Genomic DNA, 20,899 nt, shown 5'->3' with positions numbered 1-20,899 from the left:
GTATTTATTTTCATGCAGGGGTTCTAAATTTAGTAATGAGCATATCCAAAGGGAATAACTCCAAAATCTACGTATCATGTGAATTCCATATTGCTCTGTTTTAATACTCTGAAGCATGGTCTCAAGCACTCGAACACTGGTATTGGAAGGGTACGTCTCGACCAGATATCTTCATCACTGTTCACTTTGTCAGCTCTCAGCTATAAAACAGTAACACATAATAATAACACATAACACATCCTACCAGTGGAAACTAATTCTGCAGCTGGTTTACAGTCTTGTCAGCCTTCCTAAATATGAACAATAGTTCATCGGTAATGTGACATAAAGTAGTCAAAGTCCACATAATATCAGTAGTAGTATAAGTTCACATAATTTTAATCTAATTAAGATAGGCATTTATTAGTCCCGCAGTGATGAAATTCTCAATTAATCAATTCTCTATTTGCACATTGAGATCATTTTTTGTTCATTGTAATTAGAGCTTCTGTTCATACTGGCCACAAAGACATCCCATCATAATGCAATGCTGATGTAAGAGATGTGGACAAAAGAACAGCATACACTTATGAACATTGTGAATTTTTTCTCCACATCACTTACACTGACATCACTTAAGGATCTTCTTGAGGCTATTATGGACAAAAATGGAAAATAATGGACTGGAAAACACTTACTGCAGTCAATAACCCTGCCCAGGCACATAGGGGAAGCTATAACTATATTAAGATACAACTGGAACGTGTGAACCCATCTCTTTATGGCCATACAGTCTCTGTCCATGGTGCTGAAACAGACAAACTCGGTCGCTCTGTGTCTCTCTCCTTGGTGCTGAAATACTCTAACCCACAGTTTATCCTAAATCACTGCCTCATTCATTTAATGGCCTTCCCCTGCCTCTTATCTGGAACACTTTTGTTCCAACATTGGCAGGTCTGCTGTCAAATAAGTGTAATTAACACATCAGACAGAGCAGTATTGTACGTAGCATCCAAGTACACCAATAATTTGAAAATTCTTTATTTAACTCAAATCTCATTATGGTATTGCTCATATTCAAAAATTCTGCTGGAGCTGCCTAATAAGAAAGCCCTGAAGTAAACTTTATCTTGAGGATAATACTGTTAACATAATACTACAAGACATGTTAATTCATTCATTTTCTATATAAAATTAAACATTATGCCACCACACATTTGAGACTGAAAGCTACTTTTTATGTAAAACCATTTCCAAGAAACAAAGGAATTCATTTGAATCACAAATAACCCATTCTGTTGTTGGACACAGTTGAAAGGCTTCTAATATGACCAAACAACAACATAAAAGTTTGTTTAAATTCAGCAGAAGGGACGGCAGGGAAGAAGAGAAAAATGTTCTCTCATTATCGCTCAAAAACATGGAGGATGGGTTCTATAGCATATTTAGTTTGAAGTCCATTTTATAATTGTAGTAAGGAGTCCAGTGCCAGATTTATGTACACAAAAAATGCATTAAAAATATATACATATACTGTACCTCAAAGCCCTGTGTTTGGAAAGGCACTTTAGCATGTTGCACCAGTTTAAATGTTATTTTTACAATACTTCCAGAACAAAAATAATACATCAGCTGTATATTTCCAAAAGCATATTCTGGTTTAAATAAGTGCATATTTGTCCCTGCTATTTTAACTATCGCACAGATTGTCAAACTTTGACTTTTAATTTCCTCCACCTTCTTGCTCTTTGCTCAGTTGGTCTCTGGTCCTATAGTGTTCTTCTGGTAGGTTCCTCAGCTTCTCAGCAGCCTAAAATGACAAGAAGACAACAGTGCCAAATGCAAAATGCAGGATCAATTCACTGCAAAGGGTCAGCTTTTGATGATGGGCCTTTGATGACCTGGGTTGAACATCACGTCTCAAATTTAAATCAGGGGAAGTAAGAGATGACTAACAAAAAATGTTTGAAGACATCCCCATGCTAAAGGTTCCACATGTGTATGTTCCACTACTCACCTGTTCAGGGGTGAGGTCCCTTTGCTCCTGGGCGAGCATCTCATAACCCACCATAAACTTCTTCACAGTAGCTGAACGCAGCAGAGGAGGGTAGTAGTGAGCATGCAGCTGCCAGTGAGAGTTGTCTTCCTTTAAATGGGGACCGGTAGGGGCTCCTGAATAAAAAAAAACAAAAAAACAAAAAAAACAGGAAGACATTAAACTGAAGGCACAGAATAAAAAATAATCAAGATGGGCTGATGGTCTGTAACCACACCTCTCAGTCTGTGTGTGATCTGAGCAGCTTGCACATCACATCATGTTTGATATTACCATGTTATTGTTGATAGGACTCTAATAATGTTAATCCTGTTAGATTTCCTGTATTTTAACCCATTAATGATTTTTCATGACCCTTGACATGTTGGCCCTTAACCTGCCCTGTGGTGTTACTTAAGATTTCATATGGAGGACCTAACAGAAGGGGTAAGAGAGGCTATATGAATACACTAGTAAGAGCAGGGCAAAAGTGAGTTGAAATTTGCCAAAATCTTCCAGAGGTCTTCAGCTAAGCTGAGGTCTGGTAACTGTGAAGGCCATAGCAAGTGATTACCATTACTTTCGTACTCATCAAACCATCCACTCTTTTCTCCCTGTTTGATTTACCAGAGATAAATTTGCAGTGGTTATGTGTTTAACATTTAAATACCTTCTTTGTTATACCTCTGTTGCATTGTCATCATAGCAGACGTTAATGAGGTAATCAGAAGTGTAGGTGAAAATGTATCTCTCCAAAACAAACAATCAAACAAACAACAAAGGCACTGGATACATTGTATTTGCAATAAGCTTTCCTTTAGAGTCAGTTTCCAGACAATGGGGAACGATCAGATGCAGACAGAGACAATAGGAGGTCGACATAAACAAATCTAACGGATGCTAAAAGAAAAAGGAAGAACAAAGAAACGGCTGAAAAATCCAGATAAGAAATGAATAGAGACAGATACTCCCATTAACATCAATTAGGCTAATGTGTTTGTTCTGCTGCATGTGTGTGACATACTATTAGAGAGTGTATATTACATATAATAAATATAACATGAACCACCAATCATATCTGTGTCATATTGAGAGACAAATCTGACACATTGTCTACAGTATATAGGCAGAAGAATTTGGACAGGGGCTGTTTTTCAGGGGTTGGGCTGGACCCCTTACTTCCAGTGAAGGGAAATCATTTTGGACAATGCTATGCTTCCAACTTTGTGAAAACAGTTTGGGGAAGGCCCTTTTCTGTTCCAGCGTGACTGTGCCCCGGTGCACAAAGCAAAGTCCATAAAGTACCTGACCTCACTACTGCATGAATCTGCAAAAATTTCTGCAGAAATACTCCAAAATCTCGTGCAAATGGGGTACCAGCACCATATTACTGTCTGTATATTTAGAATGCAATGTCATGGTCAATTGTCCCAGTACTTTTGTCTATAGAGAGTATTACTTCCATATATCCAGGATGCTGCAGTATTATTCAGGCTTCAGTGTGATTAATTGTCTGTGTCCCTACATGTTGTTCTCCCTCTGTGTCCTAGTTCTTCATTCAACCAGCTAATATGGTCTCTAATGTGTTGTGTGTTTTCTTCCTGAAGGAATAAGCAGGTAGTTTTTATCCTTAATTTCCCAGGTAACACATAGACACCATCCAACCGCTAATAAGCCCAGCGCTGAATAAAAACTGCCTGCTTCCAAATGAGCTAAAACAAAGCACACTGCAGCACCTCTATTATACTCTCAGCAGTCTCTTTTCCCTTAATCCCCCTTGATAAAGTGAAAATAGCACCATTATTTTTGGGATTACCAATTATAAAAAAATCAGCTGGAAGTATTCTATCAACTTCATGAGAAGAAATGGAAAACACTAGGACAGCAGTCACACTCTGTTAGGATGGGTGATGTGTTACATGTTACAAGAAAAAAAAATCTTTTCCCCAATTTGTCAGGGGATCATCTAGCTGTTATTCACACTAAAGATAGAATAGGAAACTGACTGAGCCATTGGAGGAGCAGTGTATTTTACTGCTTTGATGCTAAAGTGAATATTAACTTTGCTGTTTCACCTTTTACTTCATCTTGGTCTCTCTTTTTTGTGGCATCCTCACCTGCGCCAGGAGCTCATGACACTTTGCTCTAACTCTTTTCATGTTTTGAAAATTGAGAAATAGGATGCTGTTAGTTAACCAAACTGTGATATTTCACACATAATTTGACAAATAGGTGGAGTCAAACTGAGGAAAAAAAAAGAAAAGAAAAAGGGAGGCAGTGTGAAACTGGCATGTGTGCAATATTACCCTGTTTTCTGGTGTACGGTCTTTTAATGAGGATGGAATAAAAGTCTATTTTATTGTATGGTTAGCTGCTTCAGAAGAATTTTCACTTGAACGTCTTCAAAATATAATTACCGCTTTGATTTTTTTTTTTTCTACAAGACTGGGGGAAAATATCCGCCATTCTGTTCCAGAAAATAACATGAACCGAACACCTGCCTGCCGGTAACCTTTAATACACTGCTGCAAGATGACCTGTGAGTTTTAGTCACTGTCAAAAAAAAATAAAACAGACTAGAAGATTAACGCCAAAACTCAACACAGGATCTGTAGGAGCCTTCATCACAGGCAACTTTTAGACTGAGATTTTACTTCGAAGATCTGATATCAGCTAAAATAAAAAGAAGAAAGTGAGTCGATGACTGTTTCCTCTCATGCACTCTGTCCTTTTCTTCACACTACAGTTCGAGTGTATAACCTTTCTCTTTTTATGAACTGTCTTTCATGCAGGCTGCTCTTCTTTGAAATAAATAGATTTAAAAAAAAAAATAAAAAGCAAACTGGCAGGTGATAAGTGTTCACAAAGCTACTGCACTTCATTCTCTGAAATGGATCTGAGACAATAATTCTGCCTCTTCAACTCTTAATTTGAGTAGTTACTTCCTGACTATGGAGTTGCAGACTAAATTAAACAAGATTTGTTTCGACCTTTATGTTAGTTCTCAATATTTAGACTACATGTGCACCTCATTGGCCTGAAGCTGTTTACAAAAGATGATCACAAAAAGCATATCATTTGGAATTGAAGGAGAAAAAAAAATACAAAACCTTAGAAGGGAAAAAAAGTCTTGTACATAAAAGATCTCAAAATGATCTGCACTTTGGGCAGAATGGTGTATACAGACTAATGAAAACTATCATATAGGTTGCTCCTGTTAATGAGATTTTCTCTCACAAGCAGTGATCTTTGGTCTGTTTTGAAATAGTGCAGACAGACACCACTTACAGGTATAATTTCTTTGATTTAATTCAAAAGTAGGCAAACTCTGAGACCATTCCATTATGGACTAACTTTATTAGTTTTGTAGGTATTTGGTCATGAACAAAAATTCTAATTTTAACCTGATGGCAATCCAAGCAATAGTGGTCAAGATAGGAAATGTCAATGGCTCAATGACATTAGAGAAAAACTCAGGGGGATCACCATTGTTGCTTGATAGGACACATCAAAAATACTTGTTTTCTTACCTGATATTTATCACATCTAGATTGTTTTGGTATTCGATTCAGGGGTGATTTTAATGTTTGTCAGAGAAAACTGGCCTGCATGTGGAAACTACGAGCTGTCTTGGTCTTGGTTGTGCATAAGTTTATATTTCCTGATTTAGGCATTCTTATTGAAAATAATGTACAATCAGTGGGCAGTGAGGTTTCATCTCTCTAAAACAACTGAAGAGGACACAACTGCTGAAGGGATTGAACCTGCAACCTTTAGCTGATACAAAACCACTCAGACGTGATGACACCGCTCTTCTCCCTGTCACACATCACTCATTGCATCACTGCACTCTGCTCACCTTTGTTCCAGTTTCACCCCACCTGCAAGATGTTTCCCTGACATCACCCGCAAAAGTTATTTCCCTCACTGTCTCAGTGAAGGTAAATATCAGCCGATGCCTGCGCTGAGCTGCAGCTGTCTTGACGGCTGTTCCTCACCTTTCTGTATAAGTCTTACAGTTTTTTGTGTATTTGTGCAAGCTGCTTCATAACACCAATCCAATTATTTTGGAGTTTAGTTGTAGAGATATGTGTCTTTCACTCTGCATTTTCTGTCAATAGGAAAAGTTAATTTGGCCCTTCTTGAAAAGCTAACATCTCCCAGCATTTTCTCTACGTTTGTTTACTCATTCAATTCCTTGCTGTTTTGTAACTGGATCTTCCCTTCCTGTGGTGTTTTGGTGTGAAAGTAACAGGAACTACAGTGCAGGATCCAGACACATAATGCTGAAAAATAAGTTAAGCTGCTTTGTTCATGATGAGAAACTGCAACACTGAAAACACTGAAAACCTAAACTTCAGAATGTAGTGCATTGTAATATGATTTTATATTTCACTGTCAGGAAAACGGTCTGAAATTAATCTCCAACTCACATCAGTTAAACGTTCTCAGTCACTTTATACAAGAGTGTTTACATCCATGAGAAAAATACACAGTGGAATAAATAATACGAAAGTACAGATGTGTATATATGACTGTTTAGGCAGAAGAAAAAAAATCACCTGGAATGGATTAACATTGTCACAATTTTAGTTATTAAGATTAATATAAAGCGAGACATATGCAAAATGCACATATCTCATGCTTTGGTTATATCTCAAATTTAAACAACAAGATTTTTCTCAGCACCAGGGGCTCAGCAAAGTTCAGCAAACAAAAGCAAAAAAATTCTCACTTTCTGTCTGATATGATTATTCAATATTTCTCCAGGGATATGAATTTGTCAGTCGTCCCCTAGAAAAAAAATCCAAACAACTCGGAATAATTCTTACTTCCATTCCTTGCATACTGCAAAAGTCAAAAAGTTTTACTTTGAATATATCTGTATATCTGGCAAAAAAAGATTAAAACTTTTAAATTCGGCTTGATAAAATCACATTACCGCTGCTCTCACGTATATTTTTATTTTATCAATAGATCGCAGACAAAGTTGTCACAAACAGTGACCAATCCACAGAACTCTGCACCTCCCCTCAGCTCTATGCAGCGTTTTAGCATCTTTCAGCTAGTTGTTTTGGCTTTTTAACAACCCAGAAAGTCACTGTTTTGGATTACTTTTGGCTCTCTCGCCATCATCTATTCTTGCAGCAGGGAGGTGTTCTCATCAACACAAGCTCTACAAATCCAGAGTACAGCTCCTTTCGAGCAGTTAGCACATAACAACTTAAGAGCCAGATATTTTGTAAATTATTTTAAATAAATAGTGCTTGTGAAGAAAAACACATGACACAAGATGAATGCCAATGTTTCTATGTATCTGTTGAATGTGTAGAGAAGTCATTACTAATCTTAACTTGTTAACCAGAAAAGCTTGTGTTCAATGTTGTGTTTGTTTCACTGACAAAATCAGTGAATGCAGAAGACTCCCACTCTGTTCTAAACATGGAAGGTCCTTTCATCATGCTGCACAACATGACAATAAAGTTTTTCTGTCTCCCCACAGTACTTTAACAGATGGCAAAAGCCTTGGAGAACTATAGTTTCCTTGATGGCAATGTAAGAGACAAAATCTTAAAAATACTGATGTGTGCATACTGATGTGTGCATAGAAATGGTATTAGGTGGGTGACATCAAGGCTGTCTGTCAGTTCATTACAGCAGAGATGACTGGAATGCAAAAAGAGCCATGTAACCTGTAGAGAGCACACACTGCAGCATCACTTGCATACATCTTCCCCATGGCATTGGACAAGCTAATCAATATTCACATGTGATATTATGAGCTCCAGAGGACATGAGCTACTGTGAAATTGTATGTGAGAGAAAAAAGACTGGAGCACACTGACTGATTTGCAACCTCTTGCTGCAGAGAGCTCACTTCATGAAACACTGAGTGAAAACTGTCTACACAGAGCAAGAAAAGAGAGACTAAAGAATGGAAAGTGTAGAAAGAGAGAGAGGACTTTGAAGGGTGTAAAGAAAAGCTTGAAGTGAGGTGTGAAAGCATTTTAATGCATCTCTTTCCTCTTTAGTGCTTGTCATTTCGGTTTAATTTGGTACAACACTTGAAGTCTTGCAAAATCCTGACTGTGAAAAGACGCAGCTTCACATATTTAATGACTGACTTTTGCAGATTATGACACAGACGAGCATGCTACCTTCCAACTACTGTGACTGGAGTGACTGTGTCTGACTCATTCATATATCAAACCAGCTATGTGAATTATTTATTATAGGTGGCCTGATGTGTGAAAAGCCTCCAAATTGTCACAGTGTTTGTGTTACACTCATCCATAAATTTTAATGTATCAGAATCAATATTTCCTACCATTTGTCGCTCTCCTCTGTAACCCAACAAAAGGGAGTTTGAACAGGTTATCACATTTAAGCGCAAACATACTGTATTTTCTTCTAAAATTTTTCTTACCATGCCAGCCCATGGAGTATGGGAAGGAGATTTCAAACAGATTGTCATACTTGGTCAGCAGGCGCTTCATAATGTCAGCCAGACCTGATAAACAGACACACAGAAGAGAATACAGCGAGAAAACAGGGAGGAAGGTGAGCAGGGGGAGACAGAAGGCATTTCTTAGTGAGCATTTTTAATAATGAATGACATGAGGAAGGGAGTGGAAGTAAGGGCATGTAAGAGTAAAAACAAAAAAAAAATAAAACAGTAACCCAAATCGAGAGGGGAATGTACAACTGCAAAAATCTTCAAATTGAAAAGTAGATGAAACCTTTATGATTCTTGAGGGGAAATGAAATACCAAAGAGCATGCGAGGAGTAACTCACACAGACCAAAGACAGAAAAGTGCATGTGCAAGCAAACAAATGTGAAATTACATAAACACACACACACACAAACCCTGGATGGATCGCATGGCAATGGCAAATGGAGCAATAACAGTAAAGAGGTTTGAGTTAAAGCTGCATTTAAACTTCCCATGAGACACCAATCACTGTGTAGTTTCTGTAATGTAAAAAAGACAAGCTGAAAACCATCATCCCAGTTTCATAGGTCCAAACCTTGCAAATAATTAGTTAATATGCTTTTAAATGATCTAATCATTTATGGTAATTAACTGACTAATGAATAATCATCAACACCAGCCTCAACAAACCCACCTCTTACTATGACTGCAGGCAAGCTACAGGCAAAAACTGAACTGAGACAGGTTGTTATGACTGGAAGCACTGAATCAGAAGAAACATCACCCTTCCTGACAACTACTGCAGGACACATTTTTGATTTGTTATTTTGTGTTGACTTGTCTCCGATGTTTAATGTAAGACAGTGGCAGTGTCTTACCAAAACACCTCTCCCACTGATCCTTCTTATGTATGTGCCTTGGGTTTCACACAAGCTCAATTGTCTGAACAGTCTCTTGATTGTCAGCAGACGTCTCTCAAATAGGCCCTTACTTAGTTTTTGAATGAGGTGATGTTTGTCCTTGAGAGGGAGTGGTGAATAAGCTCACCATGACACCACCTCGATCTTAAGAGAATTCTGTCTCTGAAAAACCAACAACTGACCATTATACCACATTCTGGATACATAGACATTAACATGGAGTCCCGCCCCCTCTCCGCAGCTATAACAGCTTCCACTCTTCTGGGGAAGCTTTCCACAAGATTCTGAAGTGTTTTTGCACATTCATGCAGTAGAGCATTTGTGAGGTCAAGCACTGATGTTGGACAAAAAGCCCTGGCTCACAATCTCCATCCCGGTTCATCCCAAAGGTGTTGGATGGGGTTGAGGTCAGGGTCAGGTATGTGTGGGCCAGTCAAGTTCTTCCACAGCAAACTCATCCAAACATGTCTTTATGTACTTTGCTTTGTGCACTGGGGCACAGTCATGTTGAAACAGAAAAGGACCTTCCTTAAACTGTTGCCACAAAGTTGAAAGCATAGCATTGTCCAAAATGTCTTGGTATGATGAAGCATTAAGATTTTCCTTCACTTGAAGTAAGGGGCCCAACTTAACCCTGAAACACAGTCCCATATAAAGATGTGTCTGGATACTTTTGTCTATACAGTGTAATATAATATTGTGAGGGTTGACCAAGCAGCAAAATATTAGCTACGAAGACAAGCTCGACAGCAAGAAATCATCCACTTCTAACTCCAAGGAGGTGACAGAAAACAGAAGGATTAGAGGAGCAAGTCTCCACAATGAAATAAGTGTGATTTATTTTGGATTAATTTGAGCTGCTTTCACAGGATGCACCTCTGGCATCAAAGCTCCAAATTCCCTGCTGATCCGCTGAGTCACCTCAAACTAGTCTTAATTGTCTTATCGCTCTCTCAGTCTCTCACTCTGTCAGTATCATCACACACACACGCACACACTTACCCTCCCTCTCCTCTCTTGTCAGGTCATTGATTCTGAGCACATGTCGTCGTGGTAACAACAATGTCTGGTAGGGCCACGTTGCCCAATATGGAACCACCGCCAGCCAATCAGAACTCTCCACCACTAAACGCTCCTAGAGAAGAATCAAAATGCTTTAGAATGTGCAGAGATATTTTATAATATTTTCTTGAGATATTTTACAGACTTTTGGTTAACAATATTTTTGTGCAACAAAGTCAAAAAGTAATAGCAGGCTGAGAAATTTGAGTTTCATTCCAGAAATAGGAGACCACAATTCAAAATTACAACATCATGACATTATTGGAAATTACTACAAATCCAACCATATAGCTTATCTTGGTACAGCAAGCTTTGACAGTGGACGAGGAGGGTTGAACGTCACAGATGTTATTTTCTAGCGATAGCAGAGTCATTCTGTCCAGACACAGCAACTACTTGGGGGATTACCATAAAATCTTCACACACATTCAGGCTTCCCAGAAGATGAATCCTACTGACGTTGGTGACCCTCTGACTCTCCTTTAGCATCACATGGAAGCTGATATCCATGTCCCCCTCAGGATGGATTATTAAACCTCTCTTAAAATATTATTATATTATCCAGTGCCATAATCAAGTCAAAATTTTAACATAATTTTTACCAAAAACCTGCTTATGGCTTTCCCATCACACTCAGCTGTACTCTTAATGCTAATTAGTCAAACTTAGTGTGCTAACATGCTAAATAAGATGATGAGCGTTAAACACCAACTAATGCAAAACAGTCAGCCGAGGTATGGCATCAGGGCTTTGTCTCTCTATGCAGGACTACACACCTGCTAATTTCACATTCTTTTCTAAGAGGTGTGGCAGACCATTATTTATCATTTCCCCAGCCTGTGCTGCATTAGAAAGTAGATTAGGTGAGTCAGCGTTTGGGTCTGAGCATACTGAACATCATTCAGCTGGGTGAGTTCCTTGAACACATCTCTTCAATGAATTTAAGTTTTTCAGAAGCTATTAGAGCCATCATAACAGTCAATTTATCTTCTAGAAACCCCATATTCCTCATTAGAGATGATCCAACTACTCAACTTGTCATCTCGCCTTTTCTCATTTAAAGTTTTTTTTTTTTTGTCTAATCCTTCTGTCTTTTTATATGCGTTTTTTTCCCGCAGTGTTTCTCCTCTCCCAGTTCTTATGTGCATGTGTCAGTGACCAATATCCATAACACAGACAATGCAGCTCATATAGGCTGTTTGTAGGTGATTACTTATATGATACTGTAAGCTGTTTGAGCGTTCATTTAACATGCTTCACAGACATTTAACCCCATTTATTATAATGAACACACGTATAAAGACCACATAATAAATGCATGAACTTGATCAGATTGCTGAAGCTTATGAAGTTCCCCCTCCCAATCCATTCAGACTAGAAAGACATGACTTTATATCAAATTGAGCTCAAAATGGTGATCAAGCAAGTCATTCAGGATTGGCTGTTTGCTGCGGGAAGCCTAATTATCATAAACTGTTTAAACACAGAAGGTGTCAGAAGCTAACATTTAACAAGCTGATGTGTGGCCACAAACATGACCTGACCTAGGTTTTACAATTTATCAGAAACAGATTGGGTCTGTGTGTGTGTGTGTGTGTGTGTGTGTGTGTGTGTGTGTGTGTGCGTGTGTCTGTGCTAAACAGTAGCAGTAGGAATACTAATCCCAAAACAACATGGACAATCTCTTTTTCTGTTGTTTTTCTTGGCACTGGACTAACAGAAACTGCATGTTAACAGATATTTCCTAACAGAACTCAGTCTGATCACGAACTGACATGGAAACGCTGAAAATTCCTCAGAGCTTTAATAGTTAATTGGAGCAGGATCAGCAATCAGAGAAGTGAAGACGGGGGCCACTTGGGGGCTGGAGAACTCCACAACAAACTGAAAAGCACTCAGCCTTGACATATTACCACCTTATTAAGTTGTTGTGGTCAAGGTGTTATCACACAACAGCTTGTCTACACACACAACAGGAAAAGCAATATTGTCTGCCGTTTGGTGCTGAGCCGGTAGTAAACAGTGGATTTATGATAGCTAGTTTCCTGAATCTACACATGAACCACAACAAAAAACAAAGCCAAAACAATGAGCTAAAAGAGGCTGAAGAGTTCCATAGAGCTGTATCATATTTCTCTGTTTGTCATTGCTAGCAGGTACATCTGTGTCTTTGTTTAACTCTCTGAACATGTAACGACATATCCAGAAGTGTAGCTTTGGTGGCTCATGGGTGTCAGTAGATAAACGTATCGATAGCCGTGTCACATTGCCAGTTCATAAGAGATGAAGGTTGTTTAGCTTAGCACTCCTCTTAAATGCAGCAAATTTATATCATTATATCTCCTGTATGATGACTGTATACATGTGACTTATATATATATATATATATATAATGTGTTTTACAGTGCTGAACAGAGCACTTGGCAAACAAGCTAATTGCAGTGCTAAAATAACTTGCTCTTCCTTCATAGTGTGCGTTTGAGCTGATTGTGGCAAACCAACTGTACTTATGACTGACCAGTTTATCGATTTGTTTCTATCCAGGTAGATGATTTTTCAAATGCTTCATGTCCCAGTGTTGTATTTTTTTTTGTGTCAAAAAACCATACGTTATTCAGGTTGAAAGACGACTTGCTCTTCAATCTGTCAAGATATCAAAAGAAAACTGCAGCCAAGAAAATTCTTATTGTAAGATAGACACTGGCACATATAGTATATTACAGTGTACATATTTAACAGTGGATGTCAAAAACAGTGTTTTGGTTGCAAAAATATTGTTTATGTCGTGTACTGTATAGTTGAATGAACTGTATGTTTTTCTTTTACTTATTATTTATTTTCCTCTTTCTTTATCTTATTCAACTATTTTCTCATCGTGCATTTATACAGGACATATATGACATTTACATTAAGCTGAATAGCATAAAAAATAACTTAAAAAAAAATAAACAAAAAAATAATTAGCGTTTAACAGACACCAAAGCAAAGAGAGGCTGTAAATCTCCCAGAGGTTTAAACAAACTTGTCCAGGCATTAGTGCATAATTAGGGGATCTGCAGGGAATGCTTTGGTGTTTAATAACTGTGGAGGAAAACACAGACTAATCTCACAGAATCCCAAAGTGTTCAGCTCTCTTAATGAACTGTACTTGCAGTATAGGATTTTACTTAATGCCTGGTGCAATAACACTTTGACTATAGCTTCCCTTTCAAAGGCTAATTTAAAAGGAAGAAAATGAGTCAGGGATAAAAAGGAAGACATTTTAGTAATATTTTCTGTATTTCCAAGGTTACCCTTCATTGATATGATCATTTTTAACTGACTCTAAATATTACACCACTATTTTAGTACTTCCTAGCTGGCTGTTTTTTTGTTTTGTTTTGTTTATTTCTGGTCAAGATTTCATATCTCTCCTCCTTTTCCATCTTCCATATCCACCCTAAACCCATATTTTCCCCACTGCATTCATCCTCTGCTGCCTTCAACAGGATTATAAAGAAGCACAATGAAGATAGAAAAAGAAGTGAGAACCAGGATGAAGAGGGAAGATTGAGGTAGAGCAGTGAAGAGAGCGAGAAAGAGAGAGAGAGAGAGAGAGAGAGAGAGAGGAAGGAAGTGGAGGTTGTCCCAAAACCGACACCTCACAGACTGCAAATCCCAAAGAGCATTATTCAATTAGCTTAGAAAGTTTTTGTTTCAAAGTCAAGAGTGTCACCAAGGAGCCGATCCCCAATTCAAACTTCTCCAGACAGTGCACTGTGCCAATTTAGGGCCCTAACCCCAGCTTATAGAGACAGAAACAAAAAGAGAGAGATGCACATACACACACACACATACTTCTGCTTCCACTCTGATTTTATAAAGGTCAGTCCCCATGAGTAGCTGTCTAGTGTCTGCTCTTCTTGAAATGCTACCCCCCCCCCCCCACACACACACAAAGACTCTCTCTCTCTCTCTCTCCCAGTAGAACAGGTATCAGCTCATTCCCTGAATGAATCAGTGGTTGTCTGATTTCTTTTTTCCTTCCTACCTGCACACCTCTCTCTTTGTGACTGCGTGTCTCTGTTTCTGTCCTTTCTCACCTCCGTCCACTCTTTTCTCCTCTCTGTGCAACTCCTTTCACTTCCCTGCCTCTGTCCTACTTTGTGCTCTGAATCCTTTGGTTAATGTTATACTCACTCACGCATTATGCCGATTGTCCCTCTCCCACTGTTCTTGAAGATGAATTAAATACTTTTCCTTTTGTCACTCACAAAGAATCAGCTTTGATTCAAGAGTAGAAAAACCTTCCTCTCAATCCCCAAGTGGATTTCATCTTTGTGTGTGAAGTGGCTAATCAGCTAAAATAATGGCTGTGATTTATCACAGAAATGACACCCACTGAAATGAAAATAACAGAAAAAAAGTTGCTGTTCCTACTTTGCCCCAGCTTCTGAGATAAAATGTGGTGATTTTTGGTGTTACAATAATTATACTGTCTAATGAAATGGATGCTCATCTCCAGAAGGGCTGCACAGGTAGTGTGACATGATCCAATATCTAAGGAGAAATTTTCTGGAGTCTAAACTGGTTGTTGAGCAACCATTCCTGGCCAAAAAATAGTGTGGCCACTCCAAAACCACGTGTTAATTTCTTCCTGTTTATGCTAAGCTATCAGCTCCTGGCTCCAGCTACACATTATGTGAGAGTGGCATTAATGTTCTCATCTGTTGGCAGGAAAGCTAATAATTTTCAAAAATGTCAAACTGTTGACTATTAACTATTGTATATATTTGTATATTATTATTATTAATATTATGTATATATTCTGTGGCCCAACATTAATAATTCTCAGGCTTTTCATTAATGAGGTTTTCAAAAGCTAGGCAAATTGACTTGTTTGAAATAATCTTCATAATTAACAAAAACCTACAATCTGTTCATCACTACTTAACCTGAAAGGATAATGTATAGGTAAGTCAGTAAGGGAAAGTAAGATAAGGTGATAAAGTGCTCCCATATAATCTCATTATAGGACAAGCTAAACTGAAAGCACATTTGCTGAGCTTATCACTGGATAAACACAACAGAAGGCAATTTCAAGAAGGGTTTTAGCTGCGAATATAACCTGAGATTAAGTATATTAAATAATAAAGTAGCATAAGTGAGCCATCTTCTTCCAGCTCATGGGAGCCCAACGAAGAAGTCATGGCTCTGTCAAGTTTAATTCTCCTGTAGAGAGTTCGTTCACGGTTTCCACCAAATGTCTGCTTAATAATAAGACATTTGCTAACATGCTTAATGATCTCAGTGCTCTGTTAGACCCTGTCTTTGATGGTTACTGCTGCTGATGCGCAAACGCACACACACACAGAGTTGGTTTTCCTAATCTTCACGTAGGTTGAAGATGGATGCCACAGCATTATGCTAATAAGAGTCTCTGCTGTCCAATCATACGCTTCACTGACTGAAAGACAGGCAGACGATGCTGATGGGGGGAAAAAAGAGAAGGATGAAGCAAGAGAAAGAGGGAGATGCATAACAGGGAAAGGATGGAAACAGATGAAGACAATGAGAGCAGTCATGGTGAGAAAAATAAGGTGTCACTGACTTGGAGGCATTTTTTTAAGTAGCTTTTTTAGAAACCATTATCACTCAGCAAAAATGACTGTGTTCCCCTCATGGGCATCAAATGCATATTTCAGTGAGGTAATCCATTGGGAAATTCAAAATAAGCACTTAATTGAACAAAAGATGTCTTTTAAACCATGTAATATTGATTCACTATGTGACCTCTGTAGCCTGGGATGCCAGATTTGTTGTACATCTTCCCATGATGCCTTTTGCATGTATATGCGCACAGCCGTACCTTTTTCTCAGCCTCTAGTCTGGCGTAGTGCAGCAGCAGCGGCTCTCCATGTTTCTGATAGTAGGCTCTCTGACAGCGGTCTGACAGAGCTGGCTCATTAGGCAGGAAGTTGCTGGCCCACACCTATGATGTCACAAAAGCAGGAAGAAGATCAGAGAAGATGATGATGAGACTGAACTCCAGAAAAACTTAAAGTTACATATGTTTTACTACTACTCTCTACAATTAAAGGAAAACAAGCCATCTGCCTACTTTTTCCCACATGACCTACATTAAATCTGTGATTTGATAGGGTTATTCATCAATACCACTTAATCAGTAAAAGTTTCACAAAAGGCAGAGATTTCTGGGTTTCAAAACTCACTCTAATCTTTTTTTCATTCAGGCTTTTTTAGATTGATAAATGGAGCTTCCTGGCAGGCAGTGGCTTTCATTTATTTCAGTGCAGTGTAAAAATCAACTTACAGACACTGACACATTGAGACAGGTACTACATCACAGTGAACAACCTCAGCAGGGTTCCATGTACAGGTATTAAAGGCCCTGAAAAAAAGATTTTATCAACCATATTCTTAGTGTAAGGGTTTTTAAGGACCCAAATTGGAAAAGCTGTGTTTTTTCATGTCAGAAGTCTTTTTTTTGTTTTTTGTCTGTGCTCATGTCATTGTCATCTGACTCATTAACACAGTGCCGTTGAAGCAGATTAGCGGAGCTTTTAAATTAAATTCTTAATAAATAATTCATAAAGATTTTTCACAAACTTTAACTTTAATTCTTCCTTTTTCACTCATGAATATTAAATGCTATGGAGAATGTTTTGAAACCAGGTTTTCAGGGGCTCTGAGCCTAGTCCTTGATTAAAATAAAATCTAATGTAGATGCATATTGAAAATAGTCTGTAGATGCATGGTGAAAAGAGGACCCCGGTTTGCCACAGTGATATCAGCCTTCTTGCTCTATAACCTTACAAACTCTACATTTTCTCATAGCTGCCTTGTATCTTTTTTGAAATTTGTCAAACCCCACCAAAAGCCCTCAGAGCTCCCCTCCATTTGCAAGAACTGGATTTGTTTTCCTCCCTGTTCAACTGTTCTTTTTTAATTTCCAGAATATATACCAGCACCTTCCTCTCTCCAAACAGCCAAATAATCTATACATGCTGTAGCACTCCAGCCAGCCAGTTCATGTCATGACCCTTAACATGGTCATGACCTGTTGCTCATCTGTGACCTGGTCATTTGGACTTATTGGCTTGTACTTACTGCCTGCCCACTCATTGCTGAATTTGGTTTCCCTGTTATTTGACCTCTGTCTTAGTACAGTGCCCTGAACCAGTGCTGTCAGTGTGTCAGCATTTAGGTCCTCATTCCTGTTGCCCAGAACTGTGACAGTATCTGTTTTCACATCATAGTTTTGTTGAGAAATAATGCAGCTGAAAGTGTGGTACCACAAACCAACACTATCAAAAGTGATTAACAGGTGATGTTAATAGAGAAATAATAAATTGAAAGTCTGCCTGGATGTAAAAGTATATTTCAATTACTAATACAATGTGTAGATATTAATAAGTCATTTTAGGAATATGTAATTTGTTGTTAATTCACTAAATTATGTAAAAACACTGGTATGACCTTTTATTGTTCTGTACAAAGCAGGCGTAACATTATGAAGGACTACATTTCACCAGATATGATACATAAAATACATAAAAAGTGTTAAAGTCACACTAAATTACAGTCAGTGAGTTAACATTTAAGTTAACTAGCATGACAACTTCAGTTAGCTGAAACAGTCTAAATGTCAGAGCACTAATCACTTGTTGACTAAATTAGCCTTCCTGATTGTGATTGTTAACAATTCTAAATAAGGATTTACAAGTTTAAAGCAGCTGTTGTGAGAGAGACAAACACTCTGTTGAAACTTTCCTCTCATCAGCCACCAACTGTCATTCTGCCGCAGACAGAGTTTACTCTAAATGAGACGCTGGTATTAACTGTGACTGAAAAAGTATACATCCCTGGAGACAACAGGCCAGCTTGATGCTTTAAAACAAATGAGATACAGCAGGTCACTTCATTTGTGGAAAACATTTTTCTGCATCACTCAGCTCCACAAACAGCACTATAGTTCATTTTCAATCACACGTTGGGATACTTTTGGGCTGCAGAATTAGCTTCATAATATACTTCTGTTGCATTTCAGAAAGCTTTTTATGGATAACAGTGAACCTCACGACAGACATTTGGATAATTTATGCTTGCACTTTATGGTATTGTAATGGCCGTAAAAGCAGACAAAGAACACCAAATGACTCTAATATGTAACCACTGACTCATTGCTGCATGATAAATCACTACCTGATGCAGCAAGTTACAAGGGTTTTGAATAGGAGGTACTTACATATGCTTATTTCCCTCCATAATTGCATCCAAACTAAAGGACAAAAGACAGGAATGCAAAACTCAACAGTCTAAAAGCTTGTAAACATATATTCATGCTGTGATGACTGAGACCCTCACAAGAATATTGATGAGAGTGGTCTTAGTTTGATTATTTGTGCATATTTTTTCCTGGCTTGGAACGACTATGAGCTGCTTTCAGGGTTTTTTCCCTTTTGTTTTAATTGTTAGAGAGATTTTTAGGCTTATTACAGCGTATTTGTGTCACCAGGAGTTGGTCTTCCAATTATATTCCATCAGCATGAACAAAGCAATAATCAGAGGCATTCTCTGCTGCTATAAGAAGCACTGCTTCAGGCTGCATGGCAAATTGTTTTCTGATTAAACACTCCTCCACTTTTCACCCAGAATGCAGTGCAAGAATCACACTGTTATAGAGGCTCCTACAAATTTTTTTTTTTTTTTGTCTTTTCTTTACAACAGGCAAAAAAACAAAAAACTATAGCTGCATTAACTTCATGAAATGTACAAAGAATCCTCTTGGTCATCTGAGCTTCATCATTTTTTACTTTTGAAGCAGTTTATCAGTGTCCCGCTGGCTTTGCCTCCAGGGCACATGCCTTACATCTGTATCATCCTGGGTTTAGATTCATGAATAATGTTCTTAATAATAAAGAGGAAACAACAAAGTAATTTTTTGGAAAGCTGGAAATTGTATGTTGGCATTTTGGGCCGCAGGTCTTGGTAAGATTCTCCACACATTACTGCAATGAAAGCAAAAAGCAACCTAGCATAACATTAATATAAATGATTTCTGACTATTGGCTAAAGGCTGTACTGTGTTTATGATCCTGATCCTGGAAAGACCAAAACAGACATGTGTGAACTATATGTGTAAATACTGTACATCTGCATGCCTCCAGACATGCACACCAGTGTGTGTGGATATATTTGTACACCTGCCAACATCTGTAGCTGTGCATCTATTTATACACCTGTGTTTCTGTATGCATGGATCTATCATCTATCCAGTAGCAGACTGTTGATTCATACACAGGAGAAAAACAACTAAATTCTCCACAAGACAGAAAATAACAGGCATTGGTCTTAACAGCCCTTTTAACTTCACCAAGAGTGAATATATATATATCTATATATATAGATATATATATAGATATATATGAACTCAGTAAGTAACCTTATGCGCCTGAGAGACTGATGTTTTCAACAACAACATTCCGAGCACTTCAGAGAATTAATACTCTATATAGTTTGTATTACTTACGTAAAAAAGGATATCACTATTCCACCGGCACAAGTTTTCCTTCCTCCTCTTACATAAAAATACATACAACTCTGCTCCTGTGAGACCGAACTTATCAAAAGCAACGCTGCCTCCAGAACATGATTTACATTTTCTGTTCGTTATTCTTCAAAGTTTTAGATCTTTGCTTCTTACGTTTTTGGCCTGAAGGGGTTGTCTGGCTGGCTGTATACACGCACACACCCACACACATTTACACATTACTCTTTTCTTGGACTTTGATGTTTTAAGAAAGGGAAGTCTGGACTGCCGGGGAAAAAAAAAAGAAAAGAAATAAGAAACCAAATTGCTAAAACTTTTTAAAAAGCTCCATCAAAGCTTGGACTCAGGTTTGAGTCTGAATTATATTTTTGTAGGCTACTGGACCGCATAAAAACAAAAAGCATCTTTTCTGATCTGGCAGTAGTTGTACTTGTACAAACGAAACTTTGCAGGGGTTTTAAACCATGTTAATCAGAAAGTTTCTCCTTTTTTTTTACAGTAACTGTATCCTACTCTACATTTTAAAGCAAACTCCTGAAGTAACAAAAGAAACAACACCCCTTGACAAGGAAATAGATCGGTCTGGTACAGCACGTTTAAACCATGTTATTTTAAGGTCACACACTGCCCTCTGCTGTTTATTTAAACATTACAGCTTTAGAAAACATCCACAGCACAAATTCAAGCAAGCATTTCAGTTTACCTCTCATTTGTTGAAATGTCATTCATCAACCAGAGAGGAGGAACCTATCAGTGCAATCAGATTCATTACTGTTACTGTCTTCATCTCAGAGATTGTAAACATTTGCCAAGCTGTTGCATTTTAGATATTTCGATTTTTTAATCATAAAACTCACTCACACAGTGTATAGTTTATACCGTTGAGGATGTGTCAGTAAAAACAAAACAGAGGTA

The 20,899-nt window shown here is 38.1% G+C and overlaps 1 protein-coding gene across 2 annotated transcripts in view; it reads right to left on the bottom strand.

The window, feature by feature from the left end:
• Positions 1 to 1,195: 1,195 nt before the first annotated feature.
• Positions 1,196 to 20,899, bottom strand: part of galt (galactose-1-phosphate uridylyltransferase) — a 29,074-nt gene continuing 9,370 nt past the window's right edge. For both annotated transcript variants that reach the window (XM_046374929.1, XM_046374931.1), the window contains 5 exons: positions 16,280 to 16,402; positions 10,372 to 10,504; positions 8,442 to 8,525; positions 1,997 to 2,151; positions 1,196 to 1,789 (listed from right to left, as the gene is read on the bottom strand). In XM_046374929.1, coding sequence (XP_046230885.1) covers positions 1,703 to 1,789; positions 1,997 to 2,151; positions 8,442 to 8,525; positions 10,372 to 10,504; positions 16,280 to 16,402 — 582 coding nt within the window. In that variant the 3' untranslated portion in view covers positions 1,196 to 1,702. The remainder of the gene's footprint in view (positions 1,790 to 1,996; positions 2,152 to 8,441; positions 8,526 to 10,371; positions 10,505 to 16,279; positions 16,403 to 20,899) is intronic.

This window comes from Scatophagus argus, chromosome 20 (genome assembly GCF_020382885.2).
Source record: "Scatophagus argus isolate fScaArg1 chromosome 20, fScaArg1.pri, whole genome shotgun sequence".
Taxonomy (NCBI): domain Eukaryota; kingdom Metazoa; phylum Chordata; class Actinopteri; family Scatophagidae; genus Scatophagus; species Scatophagus argus.
Note: the sequence above shows the minus strand (reverse complement) of the source record. Positions and strands in the feature narration are given on the sequence as shown.